This window comes from Staurois parvus, unplaced genomic scaffold (assembly GCF_062004578.1).
Source record: "Staurois parvus isolate SC_StPar_1 unplaced genomic scaffold, SC_StPar_1.0 ptg000022l, whole genome shotgun sequence".
Classification (NCBI taxonomy): domain Eukaryota; kingdom Metazoa; phylum Chordata; class Amphibia; order Anura; family Ranidae; genus Staurois; species Staurois parvus.
The window spans coordinates 657,203-676,647 of record NW_028317818.1 but is presented as its reverse complement, the minus strand read 5'-3'; the positions used below and the strand labels follow the sequence as shown (position 1 = coordinate 676,647).

The window sequence follows — 19,445 nt, the reverse complement described above, 5'->3', positions numbered from 1 at the left end:
TTCTATTTTCACTCCATTAGTTTTATTAGGAGGCTAAACTACTCTATCCTTTGACATCCCTGATCCAGACGAATAGATCAATCAAGGAGGGAGGTTCAGTACATTTCCATTCAAGGGCAACTAAACATTTTACCACTGTACGAAGTATATGCATTACTAGTTTTGTAGCAAATTTAGAGAAGACAGCCGAGATAAATCCAAAATGTGCACTGAGTGAAAGGAATCAAGGAGTCAACATCCAATATAAGACTATGCACAGATCTCAAAAATGGTATTAGAGGGCACTACCAATAAATATGTTGAAGGGATCCTAATCGGAGTTTTGCATTGCCAGTATCTACTAACAGAGATGGTGTATTTACAGTTCTGGGGTTTGATACTAGTGAATGTATTTTTGTGAAAATTGTGTACAATATACAGAGTTTTTAGAAGCTTGAGACCATATGGTTTGCCAAGACTCAAAGGTAATTCTTCTCCCAACATCCCCCCCCCCCTTTCCTTCCAAGTATAGTTTCCCACTATTTTATATAGGAGTATTTAATTGGAGAGTCTGAGGGAGGAGCTATGAGCATTTTTGTAGTTATAGGAACATAAGCATTTACAAGAGGGGCCTGCATATAGTGATCAGACATGGTTAATTTCGGGATTTGTGATTTGGATAGGTGGAGTAAAATGTAGGTAGCCATAGAATGCGCTGCAATTGTTTTTATGTATAACTTGAAGATCCAAGAGATTTATCTATTATAGGTACTTGTATAGCACCGTCAATTTACGTAGCGCTTTATATACAGTGAGGAACAGAAGTATTTGAACACCCTGTGTTTTTGCAAATCGTTGCTTAGAAATCATTGAGGGGTCTGAAATTCACATTGTAGGTGCATTCCCACTGAGAGACAGAATTTAAAAAAAATCAGGAAATTACATTGTATGATTTTTAAAGAATTTGTCTTGCACTGCTGAACATAAGTATTTGAACACCTGAGAAAATCAGTGTTAATATTTTGGTACAGAAGCCTTTTGTTTGCAATTACAGAGGTCTAACATTTCCTGTAGTTCTTGACCAGGTTTGCACACACTGCAACAGGGATTTTGGCCCACTCCTCCAGACAGATCTCCTGTAGATCTGTCAGGTTTCGGGGCTGTCGCTGAGCAACATGGAGTTTCAGCTCCCTCCAAAGATGTTCTATTGGATTTAGGTCTGGAGACTGGCTAGGCCACTCCAGAACCTTGATATGCTTCTTACAGAGCCACTCCTTGGTTATCCTGGCTGTGTGCTTCGGGTCGTTGTCATGTTGGAAGACCCAGCCACGACCCATCTTCAATGCTCTGACTGAGGGAAGGAGGTTGTTCAAAATCTCACAATAAATGGCCCCATTAATCCTCTCCTTTAATGCAGTGCAGTCGTCCTGTCCCCTTCACAGGAACGCACCCCCAAAGCATGTTAGCACCCCCATGCTTCACAGTAGGGATGGTGTTCTTGGGATGCAACTCATCCTTTTCCTCCAAACACGAGTGAAGTTTAGACCAAAAAGTTCTACTTTGGTCTCATCTGACCACATGACTTTCTCCCATGCCTCCTCTGGATCATCCAGATGGTCAATGGCAAACTTCAGACGCGCCTGGACATGTGATGACTTGAGCAGGGGAACCTTCCGTGCAATGCATGATTTGAAACCATGACAGCGTAGTGTTCTACTGACAGTGACCTTTGAAACTGTGGTCCCAGCTCTCCATGTCATTGACCAGCTCCTCCCTTGTAGTTCTGGGCTGATTCCTCACCATTCTTATCAGTGATACCCCCACGAGGTGAGATCTTGCATGGAGCCCCAGTCCGAGGGAGACTGACAGTTGCTCCAACAGTTGATCTATTTTCACCAAGCTGCTTGGCAATTGCCCCGTAGCCCTTTCCAACCTTGTGGAGGTCCACAATTTTGTTTCTGGTGTCTTTTGACAGCTCTTTGGTCTTGCCCATGGTAGTAGTTGGCATCTGACTGTGGGGTGGACAGGTGTCTTTAAAAAGCTCAGACAGGTGCTACTAAGTTAGATTAATGAGTGGAGTAGAGGTGGACTTTTTAAAGGCACAGTAACAGGTCTTTGAACACCTAAGAAACAGCAAGAATTCTGGCTCTCAAATACTTATGTTCAGCATTGCAAAACAAATAATAAATTCTTTAAAAATCATACAGTGTGATTTCCTGAATTTTTTTTTTTAATTTCTGTCTGAGTGGGAATGCACCTACAATGTGAATTTTTGACCCCTGCATGATTTCTAAGCGGGAGAACTTGCAAAATCACAGGGTGTTCAAATACTTCTGTTCCTCATTGTATATATTGTGCATTTACATCAGTCTCTAACCCTCAAGGGGCTTACAATCTGAGGTCCCGAACTCATTCATACATACTAGGGCCAATTTAGACAGGAGCCAATTAACCTACCAGCCAGGGGCGGACGGACAACTCATGGGGCCCCTGTGTCCTTGCCCAAGCTTAAAAAAGCCTATGAAAAAGGTACCGGGGCATCTCATGGGGCCCCCTACTGCCCTCGGGCAGGGCCTGAGTTTCCAAATGGTCAGTCCGCCCCTCCTAACAGCATGTCTTTGGAGTGTGGGAGGAAACAGGACTAACTAGAGGAAACTCACGCAGGCACAGGGAGAACATGAAAACTCCAGGCAGGTGGTGTCGTGGTTGGGATTCGAACCAACGACCCTAGTACTGCCAGGTGGAAGTGCTAACCATTTAGCCACTGTGCTTTTAGCCACTATTCTAATTAACTAGCTGCCGACCGCAGATAGCCGAATGACGGCTGCACTGCGGCCAGCCAGTTCTGGGTGGACGTCATATGACGTCCTCCCAGAACGCGCTCTCCTGCGCTCCCTAGGGGGCGCGCACCCGGCGATCTCCGTGATAGCTGTGTCCTACGGACACAGCTGATCACGTGATGTGGTAAAAGGCCAATCACAGTGGCCTTTTACCACCTGATCAGCGGTGTCCAATGACACGCTGATCAGAGGGAAATGCAAGTGCCGGTTCTCGGCTGCACTTTCCTCACGCTGTCAGATCGTGAGGAAAGTACTGCCGAGAACCGGCAGTTGTCAGAGCGGGGATCGGCACCGATCATCAGGGCTCTGATGATCGGTGCCCAGCAGTGCCACCCGCAAGTTCTGAGCAGCAGTGCGCCCACTAGCTCCGCCCACCTGTGCCCAGCAGTGCACCCACCTGTGCCACCTACCTGTGCCCACCAGTGCCACCCACCTGTGCCCGCCCACCAGTGCCACCCACCAGTGTAGCCCAGCAGTGCTGCCAGTCAGTGCCCAGGGGTTGTGCCAGTCAGTGCCGCCAGTCAGTGCCCAGCAGTGATGCCAGTCAGTGCCGTCTATCAGTGCTGCATATTATTGCCGCCCATCCGTGACCCCTAATTAGTGCCGCCTATCCGTGCCACCTCATTAGTACTGCCTATCAGTGCCCTTTAGTGCTGCCTATCAGTGCCGCCTATCATTGCCCATCAGTGCTGTCTCATCAACGCACATCGGTGAAGGAGAAAAAATACCTGTTTGCAAAAAATTTGAAAAAAAAAGTCTTTCTTTTATAAAATTTTTCACTTTTTTTTATTTATAGCAAAAAAAGTAAAGCGCCCAGTGGCGATTAAATACCACCAAAAGAAAGCTCTATTTGTGAGAAAAAAATGATCAAAATTTCATATGGGTACAATGTTGCTTGACCGCGCAATTGTTAATCAAAGTGCGGCAGCACTGAAAGCTGAAAATTGGCCTGGTAAATAAGGGGGTATAAGTGCCTGGTAGGCAAGTGGTTAATAATTATACACAGATGATAGGATGTAGGATTCCCATTCTATAAATAGAAATTGGTGCATAAGCGAGAATTCCAATCCAAAAAGATCAATACCTTCCACACAAATGAATTGGCTTCTTACCAGAAGGTCTGACCGCCCAAAGGGTTGACCAGCATAAGCAGTGTAATATATCCAGATGATACTGTAACCAGTTTTCAGTAGAAGTCACTTCCAGAACATTCAAAGATGCTTCTCCAAATTAAAATTGAGTAGCAAACTGCCTTGCTTGTGTTTTTCTTGTATTTCCCTTCTTTTGTCTCTGTGGTCTACCCTCTTCAGGAACTAGGTTCCCTGGAATACAGTCTTGCCACTGCAAGGCTTAGCTTGTACAGTGTAGGTACTCTGAGGGGGTTATTTACTAAAGCTGCATGGTACAAAATCTGGTGCAGCTCTGTGAGGTAAATACAAGGAGAAACACACAAGCAAGCCAGTTTGCTACTCAGAATTTTAATTTGGAGAATATCTTTGATTGCTCTGGAAGTGATTTCTATTGAAGACTGGTTGCAGTATCAGCTGGATATATTATGCTGGCTGACTCTTTGGGTGCTCAGCTCTTTTGGTAAGAGGTCAATTTATTTGGGCGGAAGCTAATGGTCTTTCTGGATTGCAATTCTTTCTTATGCACCAATTTCTATTTATGGGAATCCTACATGGACTTTGCTATTATCTGCATTTAACTTTTATTAACCTCTTGGATCTTCAAGTTGTATGTTCAATTAGCACTGCAATTGTTTTATGTAAGCCATAGAATGCATGTTTATGTATGCCAGGCTTCTGGATACAGGAGGTCCTGGATGTCCTAGCTCTTAACATCCATCAAATGTCCCAGCTGAAACAAGACCTTGTGGTTTTTTTGTTGTGTGGTGTTTTTTTTTTTTTTTTGTGTTTTTTTTTAATGGAAGAGGCATCTGCAATGTCCAACTATCTGCTATTTTTGGGTTCTATTGAAAGGAAGTCACTAGAGGCACTTGTGGTGAAGGGGTATTGTTGCTTAGCTCTGTCTAGTTATGCAGAGGAGTCATAGGTCCACTTAAGTGTTTACTGTAATGTCAATGCTCCACAGTATAGAATTGTGAAGAATGGGTGCCAGCTACAATATTTCAATCTGTCCCAACAACTGTATGATTGCAAAGCTTTGTGTCTCGGACCACACTACAATTTGGCCTGCTAGATAGTACTTGGAAAGATTTAGAAAAAATGGCCACATTGGTTACAAAGGGTAAAGAGAACCAATTTAGAAATCCTATCATTCCATCTAAAGTTTACATTACGCTGTGTATTTTTTTTTTTTTTTTTTTTTTTTTTTTTTTTTTTTTTTTTTTTTTTTTGGAAGTGGTGCTTGGTGCTGGTTCGTTCTTTGAGTTTCTTTTGCCAAGAGATTGAGCGTTACCTTTCTAGCATAAAACAATTGCTAAAGATGGATAAGGGCTTTTTCTAACTTGCTATAGAAAGATCTTTAAGGCTGGCTCTTGTACAAACTGCATATAGATTTCGGATCAGATCAATCTGAAATTAGCATATGGCTTTCCATATACACTTGCAGTTGTACACATTATGAATAACAGAATATCGTATTAAATGTGTACACAGCTGAATTTTTGGTAGGAGTGAACGAATGCGTGTCAACAGACTACTATTACTGCATTTCTGCCTCAATTTGGGCTTTAATAGTATAATTTGTATAAAATGTGTGGTATTGTGTTTAACATGCATATCTCAAGGGATGTCGCTCAATCATCTGGAATTTTTCTGCTACAGTGCAAGGTACATAAGTAAGCACGCAGAACTGTTTCGACAGTCTCCACTCTTAATCTGGTTCACAGGTACTGAATATACACTGTTCAAAAAAAATTAAAGGAACACTTTTGAAAACACATTGGATATCAATGGAGAAAAATATCATGCTGGATCTCTATATTGATATGGACTAGGTAATGTGTTAGGAACATAGGGATGCCCCATCGTTTTGATTTCAGTCCTCTGTAGGTTGAGGATTTTAATTTCCATCAAGGACACCCCCCGAAAATTCAAGTGAAAAAATGATGCAGGCTAGTCCATTTTGCTGGAATTTCATTGCAGCAACTCAAAATGGTACTCAGTATTGTAGTTTGTATGCATGCCTGACAACGTCAGGGCATGCTCCTGAGACTACAGATGGTGTCCTGGGGTATTTCCTCCTGAATCTGGACCAGGGCATCACTGAGCTCCTGGACAGTCTGAGGTGCAATCTGGCAGTGTCGGATGGACCATTGATATCCCAGAGGTGTTCCATTGGATTTAGATCACGCAAACGTGGAGGCCATTCATTGGCATCAATTCCTTCATTCTCCAGGAACTGCCTGCATGCTCTTGCCACATGAGGCTGGGTATTGTGGTGCACCAGGAGGAACCCAGGACCCACTGTACCAGCGTAGGGTCTGAACCTGCTCTCATCTGTGAAAAGCACAGGGCGCCAGTGGTAGACCTGCCAATTCTGGTGTTCAGTGGCAAATTCCAATCGAGCTCTATGGTGCCGGGCAGTGAGCACAGGGCCCGCTAGAAGACCTCAGGCCACCCTCCTGAATTGTTTCTGATTGGTCAGATACATTAACACCAGTGGCCTGAAGGTCATTTTGTAGGGCTCTGGCAGTGCTCATCCTGTTCCTCCTTGCACAAAGAAGCAGATACCAGTCCTGATGGGTTAAGGACCTTCTACAGCCCTGTCCAGCTCTCCTAGAGTAACTACCTGTCTCCTAGAATCTCCTGAATGCTCTTAAGACTGTGCTGGAAGACACAGCAAACCACCTGGCAATGGCACGTATTGATGTGCCATCCTGGAGGAGTTTAACTTCCTGTGCAACCTCTGTAGGGTCCAGATATCTCCTCATGGTACCAGTAGTGACACTGCCCTTAGTCAAATGCAAAACTAGTGAAAAACAAAAGATGAGTAGGGAAAACAAATGTCAGTGGCCTCCACCTGTAAAACCATTCCAGTTTTGGGGGTTGTCTCATTATTGTCCATCTAGTGCACCTGTTAAGCTGTTTCAGCTGCTTTGATAATGAAATTGACAACCCCCTCTGCTACTTAACTGACTAGATCAATATCCCAGGAGTTTAATTGACTTGATGATATACTCTGAAAAGTTTTCCCTTTAATTTTCTTGTGCACAGCATCCTTTTTTAAATGTGATTTCTCCCTTTGGGAGTATCTTGCCAAAATTGACATTTTTGAGGGAGATGCCTAAAGTCTGACCAAAAAAAAAAAAATCGACGACTCTTTGTGCAGACTTCTGAGAAAATCCATAAGCCAATCACACGAGCAGGAAATTGCACATATCTGGGGGGTATGCTGTACACCTTTTGTGTACAGAATGTCTAAGTTGCTATATTGCGCAAAACAAATAAAGGAGCACTCCCGACCCTGTGGAAGTCAATAGTCACAAGCCCAGGAACAGATACAAATCGAAGTGCACTTTTAATGTTGGGTTAAAAAGCATGACCTGTAGGAGTGCCCAGATTGATACATCGCCAAGCTAGTGGAGAGAAGAAACGCTTATTCCCAGAAGCTGGAGGATGACACATGATGCTGGACCCAACAGGTTCCTCAGCCCAGGAGCCTCAGGACAGTGGGAGGAGTGTGAATGGCAGCTGCCCGGATCACTAAAATGGCACGTCTGCTGGAAGTCGCGTGTCCCAGATCTGGTTGTATTGTCATACGCCTGGCGAGACACCGCCCCAACGGGCTGGTGGGGAGGAAACTGGAAGCCTAGGGGTGCACTCAAACCAAAGAAGCTTGTCATCGCTTGTTTCAGGGAGTTTGCTCCTTCCTAAGATCATGTGACATGATCAGCATTAAAATTTATTTTGATTTTCTCTCTTCTGCTTGTGGTTCTATTGACTTCCAGAGTTGGGAGTGCTAAATTTGTTTTATGCTCATGTCTCATTACTAGTCGGATGAGTTGTTGGAGCTGCCCATGCTGTGGTTATCCACATCCCCGGAACCTCATTGCGCTTGATATTTACACTTTTTTTTTTTTTTTTTTTTGCCATATTGCATTTTACAGAAACTGACAGCACTGCAGATTTTTGAATATTCAGATGACTTGAGTTGCAAATGTATACTCTAAATTTTGGTTTATTATACAGTATTTATAAAGTGCCAATAGTTCGCTCAGTGCTGTACATTACAAAGGGGGACAGAACATGTGACAGAACAATACCAATACAATGTAAAACATGAGGGGATTGAGGGCCCTGCTCTTTCGAGCTTACAATCTAGGAGGGAGGGGATGGTGGCACAGGAGGAGATAGCTGTGGGGGATGGAGTGGTAGGAAGAGTGGAGGTCGGCAAGTTAGCAGGGGGTGGGGTAGGCTTTCCTGAAGAGATGGGTTTTCAGGGTGCGCCTAAAGGAGAGGCAGAGAAATTTTCTCACTTCAGTTCTCAGGGAAAAATCTTCTCTGTCCCCCTGTTTATGAAGCGGAGAACATTTTTCCTAAGAAGAAAATTTTTTCTTCCCCCCCCCCCCCCCCCCCCTCTGAGATCTGTGCAGAAGGGGGGACGGCTGCATGTGATCTCCTGAGATAATTGTGTGATACCAGATCACCTGAGTTTAAACCAGGAAACCAAAGTTAAAGACCATGCAATTACATGAAAATAATCACTAACCACTGGTATTTTTAATGCACATTTTGGCACATTCTTTAAATGTGTATTTTAGCTCCATTTTTTTATTGCGCATTTTAGCATTTACATTTGTTTTGCCGCTTCTTAACATGCCATATCTTTTTAACAAGCATTTCGATGTGTTTAATGTGCATTTTTGGCACAGGTTAACATGCATTTTGGTGTGGTATGTAACATGCACTTTGGCACTTTTTTTCTTAGCATGTATTTTGGAACTTTTTTTGTGCATATTTTGGTTTTTTGCATATTTTGGTAAACTGCACATCAGCTATCCACTTTTGTGTAAAATGCATTTCAGAACATACACATACACACATGCGCACACGTACACGTAAAAAAATGAGCTAAAACCTGTTAAAGCACCAAAATGCACATAATTTCAACCCACTTTTCTTTTCTTTTTTTTTAAATGTTTTGAAAAAAGCAATATGTTGAAAACGTCACCAAAAAATGTGCATTAAAAAGGCCCTAAACTGGCCTTTTTTGTCAGCATGGTGTTGTATTTTTTCAATATGCATTTTGATGCGCTTGTATTGTTAAAATGACAAATTGTGCGGCAAAATGCATGTCTGCTAACATTTGGGGTGCCATGGAATGGTACCCAAAAGCGCACTGTATTTTAGAACAATTTGGAGTTGTGGCAAGAATTGTGCAATTCTGCATTGCTCAAGTGTGAATGCGTTCTAAACCATACACTATATAACTATAGTGTGGGTGTTTATCACAATATAAATTTTATATTAGAACTATCCTCCTCCCGCCTGGCCTATGGCTGAATGGTGGCCGGCAAAAACACTCACCTTTCCGGGTGGACGCCATATGGTGTCCTTTCGGGCATGCGTGCCTGCAGAGCCGTGCAGCGGCGCGATCAGTCATCGGCCATGTACCTTGGACATGGCCGATGACCGATCTGAGTACTGGCCCCGTTGCCAGTACCATGTGACCAATCACAGCAGGTCACATGACAGTTGTATACAATGGATGGCTTCATTCATGCCATCCATTGTATACTAGTGTCTACACCGCTGACACGCCAGGCAGCATGTACCAGTGCAAGTCTGAAGCACAACTTGTCTCATTTCAATCCGTGAACCATAATGGACTGGTGTTGCTATACCACTTAGCCAGCTATCCTGCTCTATAATTTTAAACCTTACCTAATCCACACAATGATTTAATCTAGTCTGGTAAACCAATGTTTTAAAGTTAAAATACCACTGTGTCACGTTCCACTAACAATATACATCCAAAACAATTGGTGCAAAACAAACTGAGTCCTCAGAAGGAATCCTCCAAAACAATCTGATCCTGTAGTGTCTTCAATAGTATATTGCAAACTAGTATAAAGTATAATCCACCAAATTGATATATTTATATTGTGCTCATACATCAGGTGAGGGCACAACTGGTGAAGATGTCCAAACCGTTAAGTGTGGTCATAAAAGCTTGTGTCCCTTTTTTAATTGGGTACTGGTGGGTAATTACCAGCCGGGACCCGGTGATTGATATCCACGAATGGTGGCGCGGGTAGGGCTCGCATGCCCCCTACCAAGAGATGCAAAATATATGTATGTGTGTATGTGTGTATGTGTGTGTGTGTGTATATGTGATTATGCACACAGGTGAAGTTCTCTAGCAGTATATCTGCTATAGGGCTGTCCTTAAGCTTTCCAATCCCTCTACTCTATCAAAAATTCAAAAAAGGTTTGCCTTTAGTTTTACTTTAACTGCTCGTCTATTCCTACTGTCTGTGCCCCCTGTTAAGGAGACTCAAATTATCAAAGTATAGCACAAAGAATAGAGGTGATCAAATTTGGGGGGGGGGGGGTTGGTTTGAGCTGCTCTCCGCTGCTTGATGGACGTTGCTGTGTAGTGGGAGGGAGTCCATGCAGAAGGACTGGGACATGCTACTATGTTTTTGGGCCACGGTCTGGAAATGGGGGGGGGGGGGAAACCTACCATTACAACACAAATTCAGAATTGCGGTTTTACCTGATAGGGTGCAGACAATCTATCCAGTTTGAGGATACTTATGGAATCTCTGCCGCCACCCCCGTTTTTCTCTCTGAGCCTCACTGTAAACCGCAAATCATTTTGTGATGCTAGTGATGGAAAAAAAAAATGGAAACCGGGTCTACCTGCTTTTCATGTTCGGGGTTTTTTTTTTTTTTTTTTTTTTGAAAAGCATTACAATGATCTATATATAAGAATAAGACCTGTGAGTGAACACTGCCTTTTAGTGACTGGAACATGGCCCAAACTATAGCATGACTTCTGTTCATGTCTAATCTTAATGCATTGTGACCAGACATAAAAAGTATTGTTCTAAACACCTGGTCAAATAGATTTACAGGGGAGCTAGCTGAAGCAGTTTGCTGGCCATGATTCAGTCTTAGACTTTGGACACATGCTGCTCCTGTGATCCCTTGTTGCTTAATATTTGAGAAACTAGAATACTGCTGTTGTCCGCATGAGAAATGAAAAGAAAATGACTCTGAAAGAATGTTGCAAAAGGTGGCGTTGGCCTTAAAAAAAAGTCGAAAGCCAAAAACAGCAGCTGTAAAAAACGCTCAGTATGCAAGGACTTTTTTTTTTTTTTTTTTTTTTTTTTTTACAGCCAGTAAACCCCCCAGCATGTTATCCTATTTATGGGTTTATGAGAAGGTTTAGAGATTTTTCCTTTTATGCTAGCTGCTTGCTATTTATAATACCTAGCGCTCGTATACCCATTCCTTTTTATGTTCTATGCGTCCATGCACACACAGACTGTAATCTGTTTTTTGACTGGAAACCCCCCCCCCCCCCCCCCAGAACTAGTGTTTCTAGAAGAGCTTTTTTAGCTGTAAAAAAGCTCCAATGCTGAAAAATGCAATAAATCGTGGCAAACCAGCGTTTTTGGACTTTGTTTTTTGTTTTCTTTAGAGCTTTTTTTTTTTGACTAATTTATTTTTTTTGGGGGGGGGGGTAAAAAAAATACAGCTAAACGCAAATACAAAAATCCTTAAACTCTGAAAAACTCACGTTTTTAACATGACTTACCACTAACCTTACCAGTGTTAAAACACCCAGTGTGCATGGAACCAAAGAGATCTGTGAGTAGATACGCAAGTCCAGCCTGCCACTCTGACAGATGGCCTTTAGTTATCACTGCACTTTTATTCCACTGAGAACTACGTCTATTGACATCTACTCTAGCACTTAACTGAAAAGCCCATACCTCGGAACTGGAGGAAAAGTCTATAGGAGCCTAGCATTGCACCCACATTACACTGATCAGAGATGCAATGTTTTGCAGGCGCCCTTATGAAAAATGCATTTTATATATTTTTTTTTTTTCTGCAAATGTGCATTTTATTTTTGAAAGATTTGAAAGCTGAACTCCAGGAAGATGACACAAATTAATGCAGCATGGTAAATTGCTTGCGTTCACAAAAGTACATTTTAAGGATGTATTGTGTACCTTAATGACTTTTTGTATAGGCCTCTTGTAGTCCCTATATAGAAAACCTCAGTGGGATGGAGAAGCACCACAAACGTGCATTGCAGTGCAAGGCGCACGCTGATAGGACAGCAGTGACAGATAAGCTGATCTGTACCTGCTGTCAGTGTGGGGAGTAGACCTGAAAGAATGTAGAAGAGAAATCGGATCCTCTCCCTCAACTCCTGCAAGACTTGGCTGTGTAAACATCAGGACTGGATGGACATACAAAGGAATCAACCCAGAGCCTGAGGATTAAGCGGTTTTTCCTTTTTTTTTTTTTTTTTTTTTTTCCCCCCAGTATTCATGGTTTCAAAGTGCATGTTTGAACTAGAATGATTCCCAATCTTAAAATTTCGATTAACCTTGCATAAGACTGAAAAAATTTAAATCTAAAACGTGATTATGCTCAAATTTAGGGGTCTTATGTTCTAATTTAGTGGTCACATTTCTAAAGTTGGCCATACATAGATCGACTCCAGTTCAGCAAGGACTGGTCAAATTTTGATCTACTGATCAACTCCTGTTCAACAGTTCTGATAAAAGCCACTTGATCCACTGCTGTAGCTCTGATCTGTGTATTGATGGTGGGGAGGTCTCCCTGCTGTCAAAATACAATGGCACAGTGGGAAGGATTCCCCATCCTCAGATGGGGGAACTAGATCAGGTTTTTCATTCAGCCAGTGGGCTGAATGAAAAGTCTGAAGAGTGTGGCCATGTTTACTGTCCCTTTTTTGGGTGGGAAACAATGAGTGAGTGCCAATGTGGGAGGTTTAGTTGGAAACTTTTTTTGCCCATGTTCTTATGTTTTCTATAATACAGAGATTTGTTTTTTCCTTATTTGACACAATTTTTGCTCTTTTTATAGGCTGCAGAAAAACTGGGTGAACTGGATAAACTATGCCTAGTTGTGGAAGAATTGGGAGGCCTAGAGAAAATAGAGGCTCTGCAGACGCATGACAATCACATGGTTTACCATGCAGCCTTGGCTCTTATAGAAAAATACTTCTCAGGCGAGGTATGCTGTGTTAATTGAAATTCTGCTATCTTGATTGTCAAAATGTTAGGTAACACCTATAGCTTTTTAAAACCACCATAGGAGCGGTTATACTGCATACCATTTGATAAGTTTTAATAGTCCAAGTTTGTGCCTGTTTATCCAAATTGGTAGTAAAATGGCTCTGCCTATTTTGCCTTGTAGGTGGGTGTTGTGTTAAAAAAAAAAAAAAAAAAAAACCCCAAAGGTGTAATATCTGATCCTGACAGTTTCTGTTCATTGGTATTCTTCAATAGGCACAGTGAGTCAACACACCAGGAAGTTGGTTCAATTAACATCTCATTTCCAACATGAGTTAGAAACTTAGTATGAAGCTATACAAAAAATACTAGACAATTTCAAATCTGTTCACATTTTGAGTCAAATAATAAATAATGGTATTTCAGACAATTTGTGTTATTTTGTATTTATTTAAATTGGTTACTTTTTTTTTTTTTTTTAAATTTGGATGCATCACAGTCTCTGAACAAAAATTGTCTGACTTTCTCTTTGGAACGAACTGCACATGTCTAAGGCTACGTTCACACTAGCCTTGTGTGCAGGCGGCAGAGAGGCGTTTGGGAAGCGTTTTTACTGCTTCCCAAATGCCTCTGCCAATTCTGCACATTACAGCACATGGTGCTGTTCTAACGGGAGCGTTTGCGTCGCGTTGCGGCAAAACGGACGCCTCTGGTCGAGTCAGGAGGCTTTGAAGCCTCCTATTCTCGTCTATGGTGCCGCTCTGCAAACGCCCGGCCGGCGTTTGCAGTGCGGTTGCGGGGCGTTTGCGGAGCGGTAACACCACTCAAACTGCATTATAGGCGTTTGTGGGGCGTTAACGCTCGGCAAACGCCTAGCAACCGCCGCTAAACCGCGCATGTGGCGTTTGCGGAGCGTTTGCCGAGCGTTAAAAGCTCCGCAAACGCTGGACCAACGCTTGCCAAACGCTATAGGGGCGTTTGGCAAGCGTTGGCAAAACAGCCTAGTGTGAACGAGCCCTAAGAGCAAGGTTTGGACTACCCTTGAACCTACCCAATTTGAAAGACTTGCATGACAAGATTCTAAGTGCAAAAACTGCTTTGGGAATGTTATTGACATGTATTTCTTTCCCCAGGATGCAGTTATCCATAATGTCAGCTTTTTGTTTTCTCACCAAATTGTGTCTTTTGTTTAGGAAGCAGATGGCATTGCTGTCCTGGAACCAGAAGCCACCAAAGAAAGATATGCATTTCAAGCACCAAATGTAGCAAAGGAAGCTTTCAATTTCTAATGCAGGAGAATCTGGGAAAAGGTCAAGAGCTGGGAATTGTAAATCAAAAAGTCACAATAAAGCAATATTTGTAGAACTTGTCCATTTCTTATTTACGATTTCATTTTTAGTATGCTGGGGCAGTGTAGATAAGTCATAGCCCTACATAACTGCTTTTGACTCCTAATAATTCTATCAAATCAGAACTATAAACAAATTTTAGTTTAGATCAGCTTGTGTGTATTGTATATATTCTAAATGCACCTGTCACTAGGAAATGTTGTGCTATCTACTAACTGTCACATGGTAGTGCAAGATGGTCTTCACCTTTTTTTGTCTGATGTAGAAATGTTCCAAGCCCATAGGGGTGGCATTAAAAAGGAAAAAAAAATTCACAAAATACAGAATAGAAGTTGAACTTTAATTTCTTTAGTATATCGTGATAGGCCTAAAGTGGTTGTAAACTTGTACCTATACTCAGTTGTTCCTATCACCTGAGGATAGTCCCTTTACTGACTGAAGATTTGTTTCACCTGTTTGCAGCCATTTGTCTTGTGAAAAATACTCTTCATCTAAATTTTAAAAGGATGCAGACTCTCAAAGCAGTACTCAGATCTCTTGTACAGTTGTAACTGCTGCTTCTGATTGTGGAGGGAAGGAGCACACCTCCATCCACAGGGCTCACAAGGACAAAGCTGAAGTTGTCAATCTGCTTGGGTTCCCTCCCTTGTCAGTTTTTTCTCAATGTCAGAAAAACTTGCCAAAAGTGATTCATGCTGATAGCAGAGGAAGGAGGCAGCAATCAAACGATACGTTGTACTTGTCTGAATCCAGAGCACTAAGTGGGATGTGCTTTTTGTCTTTCTCCCCCCCCCCCCCCATCTGAGGTTTACAACTGCTTTATTTACAAAGCTAAGATGTTTGCTGATTTAATGAGTCTTAGACGAGATGCTGTGTTTAGTGTGTTGATAGATAAAAATTAAATGCTGGTTAGTAGTGATCTGATATGTGCATAGGCAGAGATGGGATAGTGTGCCAGCCACTGGCAACATCTCAGATCACTTTTTCCCCAAAGGGTTTAGCTCCCAGGATAGGAGCTGTAACTATTTGCCACCTGCCTCTCCCAAATGCCCAACAAAAAAAATCCCTTTTATCCCCTTTTTTTTTTTTTTTTTTTTCTTTTGTTATGAACACCGACATTTGTTACATATTTGTGGGGGTTAGATATACATGTGGGTTGGGAATAGAGTATTGCTTTTACATAAACTGCATCATAATTTCATGATATTGGATCAATAAACCTCATGGTAGTGCTTAAATGTCATAATGTGCGATTATTTAAATGCTCCAGTTGAGCGACATAATTTGTACAAAGAACAAACTCTCCTTTCTCTACAGGTAGTGATGTTGCAGGAGACGCATTTCACTGCAGTATCCCTAACTTCAACCCACTATTCTCATTGGTTTCGTGCCCTTTCCAGCAAACTAGGACACAATTTCTGAATCTCAATTTGAAAGTTATGTTTTTTTTTTTTTGTTTTTTTTACGCAAGGAGCAGCTGACTTATGCAGAAGGATGCTTTTTGTGTTTTGTAAAGGGGTTCATTGCAGGTCAACTTTGCATAAATTAGGTGCATATATTGCTGCCAATGTGCAAAGTGGATTTCCTTTATAAGACATTGGTTAAACTGACAGTTTATTTTATTTCATTTTTTTTTTTCAGAAGGCCTCCCTATGAGGAGGTAATTTAATCTTTTTGTATTGACCCATTTTTGGACACTTTCAGGGGAAGTAGACCTCTCCTTTTTAGAGCAATTAATCACTTATGCAATAAGTTGCTTCACCCAGTAGATAGTTGTGGAGTTCAATGCCTGCCAAATAAGGATTACAGTTATTACTCTAAAACACATAAAATATACTCATGGTGATATCAGTGTAATAGAAACTATCTAATATATACAATCTGTACTTCAATTGAACAAATTTTAGTACTACCATAACTGGGGCATGGTCTTAAATCGTGAACAGTTGGGAAAGGTTATGGAGACAGATTAAGAACTTGCTTGACAGGAATATGGTAAATAAGTTGCAGCAGCTTTTTAAGAATACTATAACAACCTTAGGGGTGTTGCTTCTCCCTAGGATATTTGGGAAGGACATAAGGTAGTAATAAGCGGAGTAAGCGATGCACTTGGTACATGCATTAAGAAACAGGAATTGGATAATCTTATAGTTGAAATTCACACATTTTAGTCAGTTTTTTGTTTTTTTTCAAAAGTTTGAACAAACTCTCAGAACTGTGAGAAACTAGCTACACTAATAGAATGTAGAAGAGCTAAATTTAACAAGACACAATAGGTAGAAATTGAAACCGGAACTAACACTTCCCCATTTAAAAAAGGGGGATAAACGGGTGCGGGATCGTATGACCACTATGATGCTCAACGAACAGATGTCGAGTATCCGCAACGACTCCCAACATAAATTTTTTAAAATATGGGAGCCGTGGTTGCAATATGCCTTTCCCAAACTCTCCCCGGCTAGTCTGGGGATGTAATGGCATTCGGTATTGGCGCTCTTGGACCCCTGCCCCTTGCCCCTCCTTTTTTTTTTTTTTTTTTTTTTTTTCTCTTTTTCTTCAGCTCTTCTTCTTTTTTCATTCTTTCTCTATTTTGGTGTGACTGGCCTGCTGCATTTAGTTGTTAGTCAGTTACAGTAACGTTTTGTAATTTATGTGCCATTGATAGCCTCTGTGTGGGCGTACCTTTTGCCCTGTTGGCATTAGAGCACTGTTTTTCCCTTTTTTTGCATTTTTTTTTTTTTTCTGTGCCATTGATAGCCCCTGCGTGGGCGTGTTTTATTGCCTCTCTTTTATACTGTTTAAAAATTAATTAAAACCTTTGAAATAGAAAAAAGGGGGATAAACATCAGGAAATGCGAAGTTATAGAAGAAAATGTGACAATGAAAACTATACAGTTGCAAGAAAAAGTATGTGAACCCCTTGGGATTACGTGGAGTTTTGCATGAATTGGGCATAAAATGTGCTCTGAACGTCTTCTAAGTCACAACAATAGAAGAACACAGTCTGCTGAACATAATACTACACAAACATTAGATGTTGACATGGTTTAATTGCACATAACATGTAAACATTCACAGTGCAGGAAGGAAAAAGTATGTGAACCTTTGAACTTAACTGGTTGACCCTCCTTTGGCAGCAATAACCTCAACCAAACATTTCCTGTAGTTGCAGATCAGACCTGCACAACGATCTGGAGTAATTTTGCACCATTCCTCTTCACAAAACTGTTTCAGTGTAGCAATATTCTTGGGATGTCTGGTGTGAATCGCTTTCTTAAGGTCATGCCACAGCATTTCAATCGGGTTGAGGTCAGAACTCTGACTGGGCCACTCCAGGAGTATTCTGTGCTGTTGCAGCCGTTTTGTTGAATTACTTGTATGCTTTAGGTCATTGTCCTGTTGCATCACCCATCCTCTGCGGAGCTTCAGTTGGCAGACAGATGGTCGTACGTTTTCCTGCAAAATGTCTTGATAAACTCTGGAATTCATTTTCCCATCAATGACAACAATCCGTCCAGGCCCTGAGGCAGCAAAGCAGCCCAAAACCATGATGCTCCCTCCGCCATGTTTTACAGTGGGGATGAGGTTTTGATGTTGGTGTGCTGTGCCTTTTTTTTTTTTTTTTTTTCTCCACACATAGTGTTGTGTGTTCTTCCCAAACAGCTCAATCTTGGTTTCATCTGTCCACAGTATATTTTGCCAGTAGTGCTGTAGAACATCCAGGTTCTCTTTTGCAAACTTCAAACGTGCTGCAATATTTTTTTTGGACAGCAATGGCTTCCTCCGTGGTGTCCTCCCATGTACTCCATTCTTGTTTTAATGGTTTTCCTTCTTGTAGATGTGTCAACAAAAATGTTAGCATGTGCCAGAGATTTCTGTAGGTCTTTAGCTGACACTCTGGGATTCTTCTTTACATCATGCAGCATTCTGCGCTGTGCTCTTGCAGTCATTTTTACAGCATGACCATGCCTAGGGAGAGTACAAATGGAGAAAGTTTAGCACTGTTGCTAGACAGTCTGTCTTACCGTGGACACATGAACATCAAGGCTTTTGGAGATACTTTTGTAACACACTTTCCAGCTTCATGCAAGTCAACAATTCTTGATCGTAGGTCTTCTGAGAGCGCTTTTCTGCGAGGCATGGTTCACATCAGACAGTGCTTCTTGAAACCAGTAAACCCAAAACAGGTGTGTGTTTTTTAAGGGCAGAACAGCTGTCAGCAACACATCCAATATCATCACACTGATTGGAGTCAAGGTTGGCTCACTCCTGGCTCCAGTTAGCTCTGGGAGAAACCATTAAGCTAGGGCCTCACATACTTTTTCCTCCCTGCACTGTGAATGTTTACATGTTATGTGCAATTTAAACCATGGCAACATCTAATGTTTGTGTAGTATTATGTTCAGCAGACTGTGTTCTTCTATTGTGACTTAGATGATGTTCAGAGCACATTTTATGCCCAATTCATGCAAAACTCCATGTAATCCCAAGGGGTTCACATACTTTTTCTTGCAACTGTACCTAGAGTATAAACATAAGTTCTCATGAGACCCAAACATGAACTATACACCTAGACTTATCCAGCATAAGGAGGAATGGCACAAAATCACTGCCTGCTCTGCTGAGGGGGAGGCTCAATAAAATGCTGCTATTACTTTAAAAATGTACATGAGTTGTGTAAAAGAGAGGAAAGAAATGGAAAATAAAAAAATTGGAGTGTCTGTAGCAACCCTAAGTATACATTCATGGGACATGACTAAAACGGCTGCAGAGAGGGCTAACGAGGCATACCTTCAACCTTTTACTGTATCTGCCTTTTGAATGGATCTGAGAGAAATACATGATCCAGATCATCCAAAGCAGAAAAAAACTTGTCAGATGTTTCATGTTTTTGGGCAGGCAGTTCCTCTATTCGGTCATTCATAACCTGCACCCAGTTTAAGAGGTTTGGAGTATGAGGTGATTTCCACATGGAAGGAATTGGCTGCCTGCCTACAGATGAGACATGAAGCAGGCTTTTGTTTTTTGTTTTAGTAAGGAACGCGATAGATCTAAATTTAGCTTCTATTCTGCCATTCTAAGATATGC

At 41.7% G+C, this 19,445-nt stretch overlaps 1 protein-coding gene across 3 annotated transcripts in view; it reads left to right on the top strand.

Annotated features, from left to right (window-relative positions):
* The window catches only part of KPNA7 (karyopherin subunit alpha 7), a 132,374-nt gene extending 118,001 nt beyond the window's left edge, over positions 1-14,373 (top strand). For all 3 annotated transcript variants that reach the window (XM_089691486.1, XM_089691469.1, XM_089691478.1), the window contains 2 exons: positions 12,860-13,009; positions 14,202-14,373. In XM_089691486.1, coding sequence (XP_089547612.1) covers positions 12,860-13,009; positions 14,202-14,297 — 246 coding nt within the window. In that variant the 3' untranslated portion in view covers positions 14,298-14,373. The remainder of the gene's footprint in view (positions 1-12,859; positions 13,010-14,201) is intronic.
* The last annotated feature ends 5,072 nt before the right edge of the window (positions 14,374-19,445 follow it).